The sequence below is a fragment of the Scardinius erythrophthalmus genome (genome assembly GCF_964197995.2).
Source record: "Scardinius erythrophthalmus genome assembly, chromosome: 11".
Lineage (NCBI taxonomy): Eukaryota > Metazoa > Chordata > Actinopteri > Cypriniformes > Leuciscidae > Scardinius > Scardinius erythrophthalmus.
The window spans coordinates 29,645,477-29,663,940 of record NC_138231.1 but is presented as its reverse complement, the minus strand read 5'-3'; the positions used below and the strand labels follow the sequence as shown (position 1 = coordinate 29,663,940).

At 39.3% G+C, this 18,464-nt stretch overlaps 1 protein-coding gene across 1 annotated transcript in view; it reads right to left on the bottom strand.

Moving 5' to 3' along the window:
• Nucleotides 1-220: 220 nt before the first annotated feature.
• Nucleotides 221-18,464, bottom strand: part of fam20b (FAM20B glycosaminoglycan xylosylkinase) — a 40,618-nt gene continuing 22,374 nt past the window's right edge. The window contains exons 6-9 of the mRNA XM_081378065.1: nucleotides 10,442-10,613; nucleotides 7,308-7,499; nucleotides 3,813-3,872; nucleotides 221-1,088 (exon numbers count right to left, since the gene is read on the bottom strand). Coding sequence (XP_081234191.1) covers nucleotides 857-1,088; nucleotides 3,813-3,872; nucleotides 7,308-7,499; nucleotides 10,442-10,613 — 656 coding nt within the window. The 3' untranslated portion in view covers nucleotides 221-856. The remainder of the gene's footprint in view (nucleotides 1,089-3,812; nucleotides 3,873-7,307; nucleotides 7,500-10,441; nucleotides 10,614-18,464) is intronic.

The following is an 18,464-nucleotide window of genomic DNA, read 5'->3' as shown; positions in this document are numbered from 1 at the left end:
GTTCAGAAAGTCCTCCAGGTTCTCAGGACTCAAACTCATTCATTTTAGCTGTTCATACAGCAGCAAACAGAAGATTAGCATCAGTACAGAGTAGACAAAAGCTGCAGCAACGGGTTGCTGTCCCTGTCATTTGTATACGGTTTTCTTTAAATAAGTGTTTGCTAATTATTCAGGCCATAGAAGCTTATCTTGTTAACAAATAGTTCATACACAAACTTTTGTAAGTTTAAATATTTTTTAATGGCGAAAAAGTCTTACAGCAATATCACAATGCTGTTGTCTTCATCATCTTCACTGAACATCAGTAGCAACAGTGGCCCAGCTCTGTACAACACTGCATACAGAACACAGCCAATCTATCATAACTTGTTTTATATTTAGATCAATAATATTATTACTCCGTATTATTCATAAGCTTGCTCTGTGTTTACAATCTGGGCGAAGAGATCATGTAAAAAGTCTGTCAATAGTGTTCTGGATCTGTCATGGTCACATTCCAGCTTCTGGAGTCTAATTAGGCCAAATATCTCATTCCAAGTTCCATATTTGTAAAAGCATCTTCCTGCAAATGGACTTGGATGACAGGGTGAACGGTAAAGAAAAGCAATAACAGGAAACAGGTGTAGTATATTCCACCTACATGTTGTCAAGGCCTCTTTACTTAAAAGTGGCTCTTCACAGAGTCTTCTTGGCCTCCGTGGTCTGTCTTGAATGAATCCAGTGAAACAAACTCCCCCAGGTCGGCTCCTAAGGTTTCTTGTGGCCTTCGGGTCTCCAGCTTCGTAGCAGGGAGGCGAAAGGAGCCTGTGCATCAAGAGTCAAACACATTTTCACTTCCCTTGTTTCTCCAGTGTGTTTAAGGATGAGGCAGGTTCATGCGGTCCTCGATCAGGGTGTTGTCCGCACCCTGCGTCTCCATGCACTGCTGTACGGTGGCCAGCACTCCGTTGAGACGGCGGTCGAGCGCGCTGAGATGCGGCCCCGTCAGCACCGGAAAGGCGGGATCGTGGGCCGTAGCCTGTGTCATTGCTGAACTCAACACTCCACCTTTCAGCAGGTTTAACCTATTCCAGGTGGAGACGCGGATCCTTTTGAATACAATCAAAAAGAGACAGAAATAACCTATCAAATCCTTTGTGTCTGGCTCTTCTAAAAACAAAGTGAAATGACAAGATGCAACTAAACAGACGACAATGTCTTATTTTAAGTGTAACTGGCGCGTTCGCAGCACATTTGCATAACGCTGAACACTGTCGCATCATCACTAACGGAAAATGAAAGATTTCCGATTGATTTGTTGCTTCAAAATCTGTGTCAGTTCGAGCGACCTTTAATTCGGATGTAATCAGGCAGAAAGTCTTTAATGCACATGTACAATTAAAGCAGCATAAGGCTTTTCTTCTGTTAGTCAATCAATATCTCATTAAGGACATAATGAGTATGTGGAGCACTAAAGCATTCTGAAGACTAATCAAAGTATTGAATATCTCCTAGATAGCTTTATTCACCACAATGCTAAATTGCACTTTTATCAGATTAAAAGTTTGGGTTTTTAAAAGACATTAAGAAATGTTTTTGAAATAAGTCTCTTGTGCTCACGAAGGCTACAGCACAACAGTGTGAAATATTATTACAATTTAACATAACTTTTCTATTCCAAAATATTTGAAAATGTATGAAATGTTGAAAACAGTTTTGCTTAATATACATTTTTCAGGATTCTTTGGAGAACGTTTAAAATAACAGAAATGATTTAAAATAGATTTTCTTTGTAACATTCTAAAAGTCTTTTGTCACTATTGATCTGAGGCCAAACTTTTGAACAGCAGTGTATTTTGAAGCAATGTAAAAATGCTTAAAATCATTGGTTTTATTAGTTAAAATATTGTTATTGATATTAATTACAATATGAATGTTAACTAGTACAGGTTGTTAGTTGATTTTTCCACGGTAAATTGTGTTTCCAAATGCGTTGAATTCAGAAATCAACAAATCGTGTAAATATCAAATGGAAACAACATTTTTTTATTGAACTCAAAAAAACAAGAAACAGAGAAAAATTTTCTTCTTAATTCCAAAAGTTAAGCACACGCAACCGATGATGGTGTCATTCATATAAATGAACCTACAAAATAAAGCTAACGAACGTGTGAACTACCAACACTTTCCAGAAGAAAACTTGACTCATGTTAACACAGAAACACTCAAAATCAAAACTCGTTTTGTGTAATTGAAGGTCAACAGCGAGTCAGCATTTAGACCTCTGTTTATTTAAGAAAAACAGACCGGGAAGCATTTATCACCACAGTAAACAAATGAAGACAGAGGTTAGGGACTGCCTGAGGCCTGTCATTTTTAGAAACCTAAAGTGGTTTGAAAGAGGAAGTTAAAGGGGTCATGAACTGAGAATTCAAACTTTCCTTGATCTTTTGACAGTTAAGAGGTCGTTATACTATAAAAATATCCTGTAAGTTTCAAAACTAAAAACTTTTATTGAAACTTTTATTATAGGAAAACTGCCTTTTATTACTAAATTATGACCATTTTTGATGTAAAAATCATATTAACATTATAAGGGCACACCAGGAAACATTATAAAATAATAAAATAATCCAGTTCATGACCCCTTCAAAGTCACCAAGAAAAATCAATACTTACTAATTTTTCTTATTCTTTTATGAATTATTGCAGTATTTATTATAAATGACTTATCCGTGTACATCATCATCATTATCATTTAATTTAATTCATGTGTCTTTGTAATATTTAAACTAAATAACTTCCCCTCCCCACTTGACGTGTTAACTGCTGTGAGGGCTTACAAAAAAAAAGTAATCTCGATTTTTTTCAGAACGATTGACCGATTTCGATTTCTTTTTAATGTTTAAGTGGTCAACTTACAAACGTAACTACAATATGATTCAAGTGAATCTCTTTATTAATCATCTGTTACAAAAGTTATATTCCAAGTGCACTACATCTAAAGTGATCAACATGGTGTAAATGTAAAACAAATGACTTTTTTTGATAAATATCTTTGCAGAAAATATGCATGAAATATGAAAGCAAATATTGCACATACTTATCTTAAACATTTCCTATATACTTTCTATATAGTAAAAGCAATGAATAACGCCAGTAATAGGCTATTATTAACAGCAAATGATTTGTAAAAACAGAAAATAACAGCACCTTTCAACCTGTCACCATCATGCAAACATGAAATATCAAATATACAGTAGTAGTTCTTTAAAAGTTTTTGCGTTCAATTGAGCTATTTTTCTATAGTTTTTATGTTTGGCCGACATGTTTGACTGTTGCACTCATGTCTTTTGCAGCGTCTCACCCTTGAAACGGCATTCTAAAAACGTGGCACTCAAGTTAGAAGAAAGTTTAACTCGCGTCTAATAACTTTTTTTAACTGCTTCTTTTACCATTCGACTGCCCGCGTTTCGTTTTTTTTTTTTCAACGCAATAACGCATTTCTATGTGAACAGCTGCTTGAAGACGTGATGTGTTCTACGCTCATAGAGCGTGTCACACGAGAGCGGTTAATCAGGCGCGCCATAATGTGGTCGAATAATTTTTATCATTGCTGGATTGTCACCGTCTAAATGTAACATTTGCTAACATTTGTTTTCAAAACTGATTTCTTGATTTATAAATGATAAAAAAAATCTGAAGAACTGCCCAGCCCTACATATCTCGTTCGAAAAGCCATTTCACACATGTCACAACAGGGGACAAAAAACTAATCGCAACTTCCGTTTCATGCTGACTTTAAGGATCACTGTGTTTGTGTGAGTACTCACATGCAGCACTGATAAAGAGGGGCGAGAATACTCCTCTCATCCAGAGCGGGGTTCCCAAAACTGCAGGAGAAAACACAATTTTAAACTTAAATCTTGCATCTTGTCCACAAAAAAACAAAAACCTTTCTCCAGATCACTGCTTCTCAAATGTTTTCAGGTGGAATACCAGTTCAACAGACAGATTTGTGCTTTACATTTATATAATTGAAGTGACTAGTGATATAATCAAAATTATTCAACCCCCATTCTTTTGACATGTAAAGCTAAATTCTTTGCCATGTTTCTAACATGCTGTGAAATAGATATTTCATGTGTTCTAGCTCAAGCACACCTGGTGCAACTAATGAAGCCCTTGATTACACCTGTTTTGCAGATTTGTGCTGTTGTGATGGATTCTATTTAGGGGGTTGAATAATTTTGACACTGCAGAAGTCATTCAAAGTTACATGTTCAGTTGAATTTGGAGAAACACTTGGAACATTTGTTGTGTTGAGCTATTTCAATTACTTTTGTTTGATTTGTTCATTGCAAACAGCTGAAAGTCTGTAAATTTTGCCAATAAAAAAGCTGATTTGCAATGGGGGTTGAATAATTTTGATTACAACTGTCAAGTCACATTTATTTATATAGCGCTTTTTACAATACAGATTTTTTCAAAGCAGGTTTACAGAGAAAATAATGCAACGTTTGTTTCCAGAAGAAAATAGTGTCACATTCCAGCTTAAAGGGATACTCCACCGTCTTTTCATATTAAACTATGTTATTCCCTTAACTAAGACGAGTTGATACATACCTCTCTCGTCTCAGTGCGTGCACTCAATCGCTCTGGCGCGCGGCGAAACTTTGTTCACTCAGTTCATTCAATATGGGCCAAGCAGAGAAGCTACCAAACACCTCCACGTTTTCCCTATTTAAATACAGTTACTCGCGTAGTGTAACTCGACCTAGGACGGTGACACAAAACAAAACGTTGCGCTTTTCTAAGCGTGTAAAATGGATAACTATATTGTATGGTGGAATACCATTGCAAATGCTTGTAAGCACTTCGTCTTGGCGGAGTAATATCTTCACCAGAGGGAGCGGGGGCCGGTGAGAGGATTTTTCACGAGTGAAGATATTACTCCGCCAAGACGAAGTGCTTGCAAGCATTTGCAATGGTATTCCGCCATACAATATAGTTATCCATTTTACACGCTTAGAAAAGCGCAACGTTTTGTTTTGTGTCACCGTCCTAGGTCGAGTTACACTACGCGAGTAACTGTATTTAAATGGGGAAAACGTGGAGGTGTTTGGTAGCTTCTCTGCTTGGCCCATATTGAATGAACTGAGTGAACAAAGTTTCGCCGCGCGCCAGAGCGATTGAGTGCACGCACTGAGACGAGAGAGGTATGTATCAACTCGTCTTAGTTAAGGGAATAACATAGTTTAATATGAAAAGACGGTGGAGTATCCCTTTAAGTAAGTTCAGTGACGTTTCATTTTTGTTGTAAAAAAATTATTCATTTAGTTCATTTATTTATATATATATATATATATATATATATATATATATATATATATATATATATATATATATATATATATATATATATATATATATATATATATATATAGCCACTCTGGAGAAAAGCGTGATGTCATCGTCCAGCTCAGTTCAGTTCTCATATAATGGTGTCAGTGCAGGCAGATCAGTATAATTGTTGAATATTAAATTAAATGTCCCCAACTTTAATACATATTATATATATATATATATATACACAGTGAGGAAAATAAGTATTTGAACACCCTGCTATTTTGCAAGTTCTCCCACTTGGAAATCATGGAGGGGTCTGAAATTGTCATCGTAGGTGCATGTCCACTGTGAGAGACAAAATCTAAAAAAAAATCCAGAAATCACAATATATGATTTTTTAACTATTTATTTGTATGATACATCTGCAAGTAAGTATTTGAACACCTGTCTATCAGCTAGAATTCTGACCCTCAAAGACCTGTTAGTCTGCCTTTAAAATGTCTACCTCCACTCCATTTAGTATCCTAAATTAGATGCACCTGTTTGAGGTCGTTAGCTGCATAAAGACACCTGTCCACCCCATACAATCAGTAAGAATCCAACTACTAACATGGCCAAGACCAAAGAGCTGTCCAAAGACACTAGAGACAAAATTGTACACCTCCACAAGGCTGGAAAGAGCTATGGGGAAATTGCCAAGCAGCTTGGTGAAAAAAGGTCCACTGTTGGAGTAATCATTAGAAAATGGAAGAAGCTAAACATGACTGTCAATTTCCCTCGGACTGGGGCTCCATGCAAGATCTCACCTCGTGGGGTCTCAATGATCCTAAGAAAGGTGAGAAATCAGCCCAGAACTACACGGGAGGAGCTGGTCAATGACCTGAAAAGAGCTGGGACCACCGTTTCCAAGGTTACTGTTGGTAATACACTAAGACGTCATGGTTTGAAGTCATGCATGGCACGGAAGGTTCCCCTGCTTAAACCAGCACATGTCAAGGCCCGTCTTAAGTTTGCCAATGACCATTTGGATGATCCAGAGGAGTCCTGGGAGAAAGTCATGTGGTCAGATGAGACCAAAATAGAACTTTTTGGTCATAATTCCACTAAACGTGTTTGGAGGAAGAAGAATGATGAGTACCATCCCAAGAACACCATCCCTACTGTGAAGCATGGGGGTGGTAGCATCATGCTTTGGGGGTGTTTTTCTGCACATGGGACAGGGCGACTGCACTGTATTAAGCAGAGGATGACCGGGGCCATGTATTGCGAGATTTTGGGGAACAACCTCCTTCCCTCAGTTAGAGCATTGAAGATGGGTCGAGGCTGGGTCTTCCAACATGACAATGACCCGAAGCACACAGCCAGGATAACCAAGGAGTGGCTCTGTAAGAAGCATATCAAGGTTCTGGCGTGGCCTAGCCAGTCTCCAGACCTAAACCCAATAGAGAATCTTTGGAGGGAGCTAAAACTCCGTGTTTCTCAGCGACAGCCCAGAAATCTGACTGATCTAGAGAAGATCTGTGTGGAGGAGTGGGCCAAAATCCCTCCTGCAGTGTGTGCAAACCTGGTGAAAAACTACAGGAAACGTTTGACCTCTGTAATTGCAAACAAAGGCTACTGTACCAAATATTAACATTGATTTTCTCAGGTGTTCAAATACTTATTTGCAGTATCTTATTTACTTATTAGCTGTATCATACAAATAAATAGTTAAAAGATCATACATTGTGATTTCTGGATTTTTTTTTTTTAGATTATGTCTCTCACAGTGGACATGCACCTACGATGACAATTTCAGACCCCTCCATGATTTCTAAGTGGGAGAACTTTCAAAATAGCAGGGTGTTCAAATACTTATTTTCCTCACTGTATATATATATATATATTTTTTTTTTTTTTGGTTTCTACAGGCCTAATTACTTTATCAACTTGTAGGTGAATGGATCTCTATATTTTTCATCTGTTTCTTTTCTTTCTACCTTTTGGCGTTGTCCAGAAGTATGAGCATACTGGCTCCTCCATCATCTTGGAAACTCTCATAGTGATGGCGGTCAGCATTACCAATAAGGTAATCAAAGATGGCTGTGTCGATAACATCCAGAAGCCGTGGACCGGCATCATAAGGGGGCATTTTCTTCACTGCCTCACAGTAGCTCTCATCATATTCCCACCTAACACACACACACACACACACACACACACACACACACACACACACACACACACACACACACACACACACACACACACACACACACACAGATCAAACACAGCCATTGATCAACACAATCAATAAAAACAGACACATCCTCTTGAACAGTGTTCATCCATTGACTCCGTCGGCTCTGGATAAATGTGAATTTCTCTACAGAGAAATCTCATTCTCACTGTGTTCCAGGTGTCAGATGCTTAGCGCAGGTTTATGTGCTCTGAAAACCCATTAGGTCACCTGGCACTGCATATTTAGGGAAAAAGGGCTGATTTTCCTTTTTGAAAAACTTATTTTCTTACCATTTACAGACTCAACGAGTTAGAGACGATGGGACCAGAAGTGCAAAAATGCTAACTTAAATTTCCAAGTTTTAGGACTCCTGTAGTACTCCAAGGACATTAAGAGCATATAACAGGCAAAACTGAACCTGAACAACTGATCAAGACAATTCGTGCAAACGGATAACTTTAATACATTCGGTTTCAGAGAACTTCAGACCAAAATATCCGTTTTGCTGTTTAGTAGTCACAATATGAACTGATTAGTAATAGCCAAACTAGACTCGGGTTTCATTAAATGGCTGCTAAAACCAAAAGTTTCCAGTTAAGTGTCAAAGATAGAGATAAGGTTAATATGTAAGGGTTTCATGCATTTTATACTGATCTGCAGCATCTAGTAGTAGCAAACAGAGTGTAGACTTTAAAGATAATTTGAAAATCTGCTAATGTTACACCTTTTTGGGGGTGAAGTTGTAAAATTCTGATTGGTCAGTTTGAATGTCTTACATTTGGGTTAAAGTCACATGGTCAAGGAAGGGATAAAAGAAGATTGTAACAATTGCTTGCTCTCTTTATCTCGGTCTTTGCTCTGGCTCTTTTCCTCTGGGTAACATTTTACATATATGCTGGGTACGATTAATGGTATAAGTTATCATCTCATACATATATTTTGTAACTATTTTAAGCCCTGGGATATTTTTAGAGTTGTTGTTTTCTGAGCGAAACACACAAAAGTAAAGACTCATAACTCCAAAACTATAGCAAGGAAAGTCAAAAGGTAGGTATCGTTTGATAGAACACTTGCATTTTTTAGAAAATATACATTACATTAGGACATTCTCATGCAGAGAAACTGCTGAGAAAAGACAAAATATATATAAATTAATATTTTAGATTTTGCATATCTTTCTTATTTGACATGGAATAACTCAAGGAGGAGGAAAATTCTGAAAATTCTTATGGTGATAGCATTAAGTAATCAAAAGTTACAGCATTTGGAACAAAGGTAGCCTTTTTGTTTAGTCCTCACACATTTGGAAGTTGTTTTCTGAGTGACATACACAAAACTAAAGACTTATAACTGCAAAACTACAGCAAGGAGAGTCAAAAGGTGGGTATTGTTATATACAAATAGGTATCATATATATATAAATTGTTCCTCCTTGAGGAATATCTTGTGATCAACGCAATTGATTATGTTTTGTTTGTAATCGTGAGCATCTGCTGTCAATGAAGATGTTCGATTTTCCAAAATTCATGCATGTTTCATGGAGTTATGAGTGAAAACATCACATCAATCCTCCTGCTATATACTTCATTGGATGTGCGCCTGCATATGCAGGTCATGTGTTAGAAGTCAATGAGGAATATCTTTAGATCTGAGTGATGGATTATGGTGAGTTTGGGCTCTTTTTAATCTTAACAATCTGCTGTAAATAATGATGTGAAATTGTTTACGATCTGTGCATGCTTCATGAAGTTATAAACAAAAAAGCAACAATTTTTTGTTTTAGAACTCCATGAGGAATATCTTTAGGTATGAGTGATGGATTATGTTCACTTATTGTAATCGTGAGTATCTGCTGTAAATAATGATGTGCCATTTTCCACAATCGGTGCATGTTTCATGAAGTTGTGAGCGAAAATGTGACATTAATTTCGCATCCTTAAATTATTTATACATGGGTCTTGAGGGGCTTCATGTACAAAAACTCAAGTTTAGTAAAAAACCCAAAACAATTATGCTTGTTGTATTCTACTCTGTGAGACCTTTCAAATGACATATGACACATGACTATCTGAGCTGTATGATGTATTTGACATTGCAGTACATAGAAACATTTTTTTTTTCATAATTTATGAAATACTTCTTTGAACTATTTATCAGCAAATAACTCAGCACTACATAGGAGTTAATCAAATTGGCTACATTCATTGTAAAGCTTTCAAATGAAACCCATTTTGTGTTGATCAAGGCAGTAGTTTTGAAAAATATGATTATTAATTTTTTCGCAGCTTGGCGGTACACTCTGTTTTAGAGGGACTACGCAGCACTCGTTAAGAATTTATCAAAGTGGTTAGATGCATTAAAAAAAAATAAAAAAAAAGATACATATTTTGTGTTCCATTCAGTGGTTGCTTAGTAATTTGATTTTTTTTTTTCATTACATTTACATACAAAAATCTCCTTCTCTAAACTAGAAATACAAAACTAAAAGCAGTGTTTGGTTTTGGTTTTGCGTTTGTAGGTTTTGAAATAAATTAAGCCTCATTTCAGAAAATGAGAAACCAAAAACCCTACAGTCAGAAGTTCAATGCTATGTGCTGTGCTTTCACTTTAATCAGAAGTTCCTGCACCACATGTGTGAAAATGGCAGTGACTATACTCTAAATGCTGGACCATCCCATCCTTGGCTAACTCAAAGGCCAAGAGTTTAGTAATGCTCAGTGAAAGTCCCCATTGACCATTAGACACTCATAAACAGCCCAACCACAGACCATCAGGCTGAAACTGCACTGAACCGCTGATAAAGATAGTGGTGTGTACCTGTACACTCATTCGAGTCAAATGTGAAAAAAAGGTGAAGGGAGAGAACCAGTGAAAGACAGATAATTACTATACCTGGCGAGTTTTCCCTCTCGATACGTGCGTCCCCACGGGTGTCTGTGTTTCTGTAACGGCCAGACGTCAGGAAGCCACAGGGTAACCGATCCCTCCATCACATCCCCTTCTGCACACGCAGGCTCAGTCTCACGACAGTAATAACACTTCCCATAGAAACATGTATTATTTCCTACAAGAGAGACAATATTATCAATTACCATTGATAATGTTGCTTAAAAATATGTCTGGAAGGAACTGTGCTGTTCATGAGAGGATTGTTTTGAAGGGGAGAGCAGTTGGTTATGAATCTTTTTTTGCAGTGAACTCAAAAATACTGCTCGACAATTCTGTTAAACAATATACCTCCTATTACGTGTCATTTTTTTAATGAAAATAGAAGGATGGAACCCATGGAATGGAAACTTGTACTTAAGTCCCGTTCACACCACCAGCATACATTTCAATGGAGCTGGTAATTTCCGACAGTTGGTGGCAGGATATAAGAGATGCGACAAAGGAGAGAAATGTTTAAAGGGGCCCTATTATGCCCCTTTTTAAGATATGTAAAATAAGTCTGAAGGGGGTGGATTGGAATCCACTGCTGCTTCAATGTATATGTAATGAGTGATTATAATCAAGGTATTAATCAGTATTTTTCCTTCTAAATATCAAATGAGTTGAATGACTTCTCTGGAGATTTTACTTTGTTATAGAAGTTACCAGTGTGATCACTGAGATGTTCTTTTCATGTATTCTTTAATATCTGTATTTGATATCTGAATGCAGTAACAGTGCTTGCTTATTTAGCCCGGCTGCAATAGGGACTTGTTTTGTATTTGAGAAAGGTCTTCAGTGTGTTAAAAGTAACATATAGGGGTCATTGAAGCCAATAGTTTAAGGGACCATTTCTTTGTTAAAGCCTTACTTTCCAGTTAGACTAAAGTGTAGCTCTCCTTCAGAGAAAGAACGTATTATCTTGATGTTTTGAGAAAACTCTCCTGTTTATAGTTAGAGCCTGGCCAAATCCAACCTTGCAAAAGCTGTGTGTAGGTGTGTGTGTTAGTCTTCTTGGTTAAGGAACCACTGGCGTTATTTGAGATTGACTGAGTTATTGTTCTGGACATGCTGGTGCCCAGCAACCCAAATCTGCGACCAGGAAGGTCACGACGTGCCTAACTTCAGCGTCCGAGTGTCAACTGCATAATCGATGGAGATGTGTGGAAAATTACTATGTTTATCTATTTCTTAGCTAATCAGAAACTGCAACCTGAAGCAAGGACGTAGCTTAGACCTTGGTGTAGGGTATAACTGCTGTGATCTTTGTAACTGTAAGAGGGGCGGCCTACGAACTCCTGTGCGAGTCTTGAAGCCGACTTCTGCTGATAAAACTACAAACTATCTTCAATAAAACTTATCTTCAATTTATTATAATTCTGACTCCGGGTCTTCTTTCAAACATCTGGTCCTTGGGTTCTAAACTGTTACCCCCTAACAGTTATGGTAGAGAATCTGACCAATTATTCTTTGGTGATATCCCTGGCTAATCAACAAACAAGGTAGTACGATTTTATTATTTGGTTAGGGCTGTCTGAATGGAAGAGACTAAAAAAGGAGAGCAGAAGAGCTTCACTACGAACACGGAGAGTGAGGATTAATTATACTAAAGTATAAGAAGTCGCTGATGACGTTGTTAGAGGCAGCGCTACACACGAGTGAGAGCTAAATAATTATGCTGAGAGTATAAGTCGTCGCTGATAGCCTTGTTACGGTTAACGGCAGCAGAAAGTTCAAGCAACGTGCTCACTGTTGGTGTAGCACCACCCCAGCAGAGTACGTCCCTGGATTGTAGGTCCAGTGCGCCACAAATCTGCTCCATCTTTTCCATCTCAGATAGGGGATCCCCGAATTTAGTGAATCAGGCAGTTAGGGATTAGGGCTGTCACTTTACATTTGAAAATCGATTGCACAATCGAATTGGATCAACCAACGCAAGTTTCGAAAACGAAAATAGGGAATCGCTTTTAATGATCTTTTCTCGGAGCGCGTCCAGCTCGTCACGATACGCCCGCAGCGAACGCTTGTCATATATGTAGCCACAACGACATCTGTTTCTAGTTAAGTGTATCATGTTGATCGAAAACACATCGTTTTTGTTCTGCTGGTTAATGTTTACCACGACTTAATGAAATAAACGAACAGGTCTATATTGTTTCTCAAGCTGTCACGGGGTACTACGACAATTCCCTTACTATGTCTATCATTGGTTCTTTGTGTACTGAAGGCAAATTTAAAAGACTGACTCCTTTCAGTTTCAGTTCTCCAGGACCATAGCAGCATCAATTCTAAAACACCTCAGGCTGGTCCACAGAACTGCCATTGTCTTTGCTGAATGCCATCTTCCAATCGAACACCCCCCCCATGCCTTGGGATCACGTGACAAGCCATAGAGACACACACACCACACACACACATGGAACTTTCCATGAAACTCTTCAGAGTAAACTCTTTAAATGTTGATATGTATTCCTATGTTCCTCAAAGTGTTCTAATCCTCGTCGCGAGACGAAGGAGATTTTTGGTAAGGGACTGTGATAAACGTTATGGTTCCATGCATTTTAATTCCCCGAGCATAATATCATATTTTGCCCCCTCGTGATTCCACACGTGGGCCGAGCTGCATTAACACACATAGGCAAGAGAGCAAAAGTTCAGCGGCAGCATGAACTCTCAGTCCTGGTCACACACACACGCACACACACACAGAAACCCACATGGATCCTACCACGCGTGATCGAAATCATTTGGTACAATGTTTAAATGTATTTTCTTGATGTGTGCATGATCCCTTGTCCCAAATACTATGCCTATATAACTTTATTGGTTTGTAATCAATGTGATGTGACTATAATCGTGTATCTGTGTGTAATTATGTCATAGCAGTGCCATTCATGGTATCGTCTTGTTCCAGATATCCCAACGGTCTCGAATGTTTAACGCAACATATCAGAGGATGAATTGTTTTATTAATACCAGTGATATTAATGTTACGAACGAATCTATCGTTCCAATTTCTAAGAGGAAGGGGGGTATAGATCTCGAAACGTCAGGAGGTGTGCCCGATCCGTTGTTAAAGACGGTTGGCCCACGTCCGTGAGAGGGCGTGAGTTTTGGCCCCTTCAAAATATCATGCATCCCTTCTCTCTTGGTGCTTTTGCTTTTACTTTTGCTCCTACTCTCCTCTCCTCCCCTGGCAACGCTTCTCCAGGACCCTCGGGAAAGGCTTTGGACATTCTCCTCTGACCAACACATGGTCGAGTAGCTGCCTTGTCTTTGCAACCAAGATTTCCGACCTCTCCCATCCCGGGAGACGAACTTTCTCTGTAATAGTACATTTCAGTGAGCCTTTTCAAGCTTCGCGCGACACCGGAAGACGCAGCAGAACAGGACACGCGCACGCGCGCGCTCCCTCTTCTTCAGCCTGACCAGAAAGAGCACAGAAACTTGCAAGTAAAGCTACATTGTCTGATAAAAGCTGTTTTTCCCGGTGTCTCGTAACTTTAGGGTTCTGTATGTAACAATTACTAGCTTTCCATTTTCTTTCTTTCTTTCTTTCATGTCATTTTATTCTTATCACGTATGTTATTATTGTTTAAATGTTTGTTGTGTTTATTGTTTGCATTTTTACGTACGTTTCTATTCGTAGCTCATATAATCTAGTTAAGTTACACTTATTAAAATCCATTTATACTTTTCACTGTCTCTGTGTTTCAAAAACCCACCATTCTAAAGTCACTGAAATAAAAGGTCTTAAGCTACAAGCTCGATATTAGACTACATTCCGTAGTTTTAATTAATAAACTCATAAAGTTTACTGTTCGTGGCCAGAACCTAAACTTTATTGGAGTTTGTTCTTGACTGTGATGATCTTACAGTCTTCGCTGGACGAATAACTGATGATTAGACCAGTCATAGAACGAGGTAATCTCGATAATTGATAAAATAAATGTACATACGACTTTTCCCTATATCCTTGAGCTAATTCAAATTAACCCAGAGTCGTATTCGTTACATGTTTGGTGGAGAATGCGGGCAGTTTCAAACTTTATTTTGGTGGGCAAAAAAATTCAGTTTCAGTGAATGTGTATTATTGGTATTAATATTTGTAACGTTACACGCGCGTTTTGAATTGTGAGGTAAGTCGCTGAAAAAGCGAACTCACTCAGCTGACGTAGGCACAAAGCCAGCTCAGCTCTTCAAATTAACAGTTTCAAAAATGTCTAAGCATTTTTAATCACTGTTAAGTGCTAAAACTGCAGTTCATGATATTACAGTGTCCCTGTAAAGAGAAGCAAAACTCTTTACAGTTAGTTCATGTAATACGATTTAAACCGACTAAATGAAGACGAAGGATCTCTTTTAGGACGAGGACGTAAACCTGATCTGAACAGTGCTTCAGTTTTCAGTCGTAATAGGCCTTATACAATACGTTAACGTTAAACTCCTGGTCAGAAATTGGCGTCGCGAACCAATTTTGAAAAACCTACGCATAAAATCATAAAAGGGCTATTTTGATTAATGCTTATGGGAGATGAGTAGATGATAATTCCTGCTCATAGCTGTTTGATGCATGTGTGCTCACGGCTTAAATTCACAGATGTCTAATCCCTGTCGTGCTCATAGCTCTAATTAAGTAAACAGAAGAAAAATTCCTGTTCACAGCTGAAATAAAACAGAAGTTCTAATTCCTGTTTTATTGTAAACCGTTTCATATATAATGTGTAATTGGAGACCAGTTTTATGAATTAAAATAGATGATAATTCCTGTTTTAATTCTAAACCGTCTCAATGTGTAATGTAAAATGTGTAATTCCTGTAGTTACATGTTGTGAAACTCGCATTTTCCGCATGCCACAGAGCGCGAAATACTCGTGATTTCCACAGATAAAAAAATCTGCTGTCTAAATTGCTGAATCACGTCACCGACACTAGAGGGCAGCCTCTAGGTGTGTGGCAGGTTGTCAAATCACGCGCCCTACACCGACGTCATCCTGCGTAAGCGTCGCTTCCCCCTGACGTCAGCCTGCACGAGCGCAACTACGCCATCTCGTGGCGTTCTAAGATAATACCTGCTTTCAATTTCTTTTTCTCTCTGCATTCATTTTCTCTCTCAAACACTTAACTGCATTCAAGCTTAGCTTATGCTGATATTATTTGGAGTTAGACAATTCCCTTTTCTGTTTTTGACTGTCACACTTTAAGTGAAGTTCTAAAAAACTTTTTGAGTTAGAGCTTAGACAGTCTCAGTCTGCATTGGTGTCTCATTGCTACCCTCTTCGTTTGATTATTTTTATAAGCAATACTAATAACTTCAGTGTTATTGTAAGGATTATAGGAAGTCATTCTGAATTTCAGTTTTAATTATTTTAGTATTGATACATCACTGTATCATTCTAATTTTCTTTCCTTCCTTATTATTATTACTTTGGACATCTCCTTGCATGCTTAGTTGAATTTCAATCTAAACTAGTTTGAATTTGAATTTAAAATTTTGTTTACTCAACCAGGTAGACCACTGAGAGGACATACGCCCCTCACCTTTGTGGCACAAACCCACTGCCGGGGCCTATCCCTCTACCTGCGTCTCAAGCCTGTGTTGTTTATTCAAATTTTTATTTCATTGAATTTTTTTTTTTTTTTCCTCCAGTCTCTCCAAGGGGGGGTAGGTTATTCTGATAAATCACTATCAGTTATCATAATTTCCCTTTTTGTTGTATCACTATTTTATTTTATTTATTTTTTTTTTTTTTGTAAAGCCTTTACCTCTGACTCCTGCATACATATTTACTCAATTTGATGAAACCAGAAAGCCTTAATTTACATTAAGTCTAACCTCTTAATCCCTTATTGTGTATCTATTGGCAGGACTCAGTCAGTGTTTATAGGCTCAGGCCTCTTTATTTTTATTTTATAACACTCCCGTGTTATTGTTTGTGACATTTCATTGCAGACCAATTCACTTCCTTGTGTTGTGTTTCCCTTTTCTTCCCTACCTCTAACTTTGCCTTTCTCCATTCTGTTGTGATTTGTTGCTCTCATTTCACTTACAGACAGAACCTAAGAGAGACCCCAGGAAAGCGAATAGATTAACGATCAGAGCCGGCGTCATTAGACGACCCCCAGGCTACCGCCTGTCAAAATCTCTATTGTGGGTTTATCCATACCCACAAAATTGGCTCCGCTAACTGTCGGCATCAGTTAGCCCCGAAATTCTCATAGACGGCATAGCCGTATGAGTATAGCTCATTTGACCCTAAAACAAACTTGCATTTTGTCTCTTTTTGTGTGTGCTGTGCTTCTCTCACCACAATAAGCAGAGATGTCGAGCTCACCCAGTTCCACAGAAGCCCTGGAGGACCGAGCACACACACAGAACCGTCTAGACCAGCTACTCTCCCTGACCGAGGAAGAGGACGAGACGGACACGACGCTGCAACAGGAAGTTGAAAGACTTCAAAATGCCCTAGATGATCTTCATCGGCACACAGAACAAAGGCAGCAGTCGGAGGAACTCACCCGGAAGGAACTCGACGAACGGCTCCAACGGGCTGAAGCTCTCCTTGAGAGAGCAGAGACTAAAATCCATCAGCTCACTCAGCAGAGACACGAGCTCCAAGATGAACTTGACACTGTTCATGCAGAACTAAAACATGCTTACAGATTGCAGAGTGTCTGGAACGGAGAAACACACATCACAGAGTTTCTCCCGGTCAGCCAAACACCAAAAGCTGAGGGGGGCGGAGCTGTAAAGGGTCAGAATCCTCTCCAGACGGATTGGGCCCCCAGCAACAGCTCTCCTCCCAAAAGCCTTGATAAACTAGCCCGCAACATCCCTACGTTTGCCGGAGACCACAGTGTCAATTCGTACCTTCAAGACATTGACTTTCACCTGCAAACTGTCGCCAACCTGACAGCTTGGGACAAATTCTACCTGTTACGAATCACCGCAAGTAGAGATGTGCGTAGTTTTCTGGACCGCCAACCACAGGCGGTCAAAGCAGATTACAAGCAACTGCGACAAGCTTTGATCCGCGAATTCTCTGATCCAGAGGCAGACCAAGGGTTTATCGCGGCCTTTGACGTAAAGCAGGGCCGACTTGAGCCCCCACACTCCTATTATGACCGACTCCGACAAACGTTCTTCGGAGCAACCAACTCCCCAGGTATGGAAGAGGATGTGAATTTCAGAACATTGTTTCTGCGAAATCTACATAGCAGCGTGAGTGGACATCTTGACGTGCTTGTCTGCCCACGAACAATGTCCACTCGAAAACTCAGAGACTTAGTCCACAAGGCTTACACCAAGCAAAGGGCTATAGATGAAAAGACTGTGAAACCACACACAATCTACTCCGTCTCTGAACACTGCTCCGAGCCAGACAGCAGGTGGCAGCACGACTGTGACGGTGCTCATCCAAAGCGTCGGACCGAGCGCTCCGAAAGATTCTGGAACCAGCATCACCCGCCGTCCAGAACTCCAAGCCCTGACCGTCAAACCTGTAGCCACTCTCTCCAGAACCCTGATGAGCCTGAGTCGTCTTACACAACAGATGAAGACAGTGCAGCCACGTCTGACACCGACACAGAAAACGAACACTGACCCCTACTGCTTCGAGGTCATCTCTGACCTGCAGTGAGTAACCAGACTGATGTCTGCGCCACATACATACCACCATCACGATTGCAGTGATTACACAGCACGAACAAACTTTACCAACTACACTGCACGCCTCAGAGCCGCTTACGACACCTCAGCTGTGTACAAAGAAAGGTCATGCGGACCTCTGATGAACAGACCTTTCCTATGCCAAGGGTGCCCATGTGCTGAACACCGCAGCACGAAAGCCACGCATGGCACATCGAAGCACGTGGCATACCAACCTCAGCGAAGCAACAAGACGGTCCTAGACAACCAAGGACATCCATCGCTGAAAATTATTCCTCCCTTTCTCTCTCTCTCCCTTTTTCCTCTAACAGGATGCTG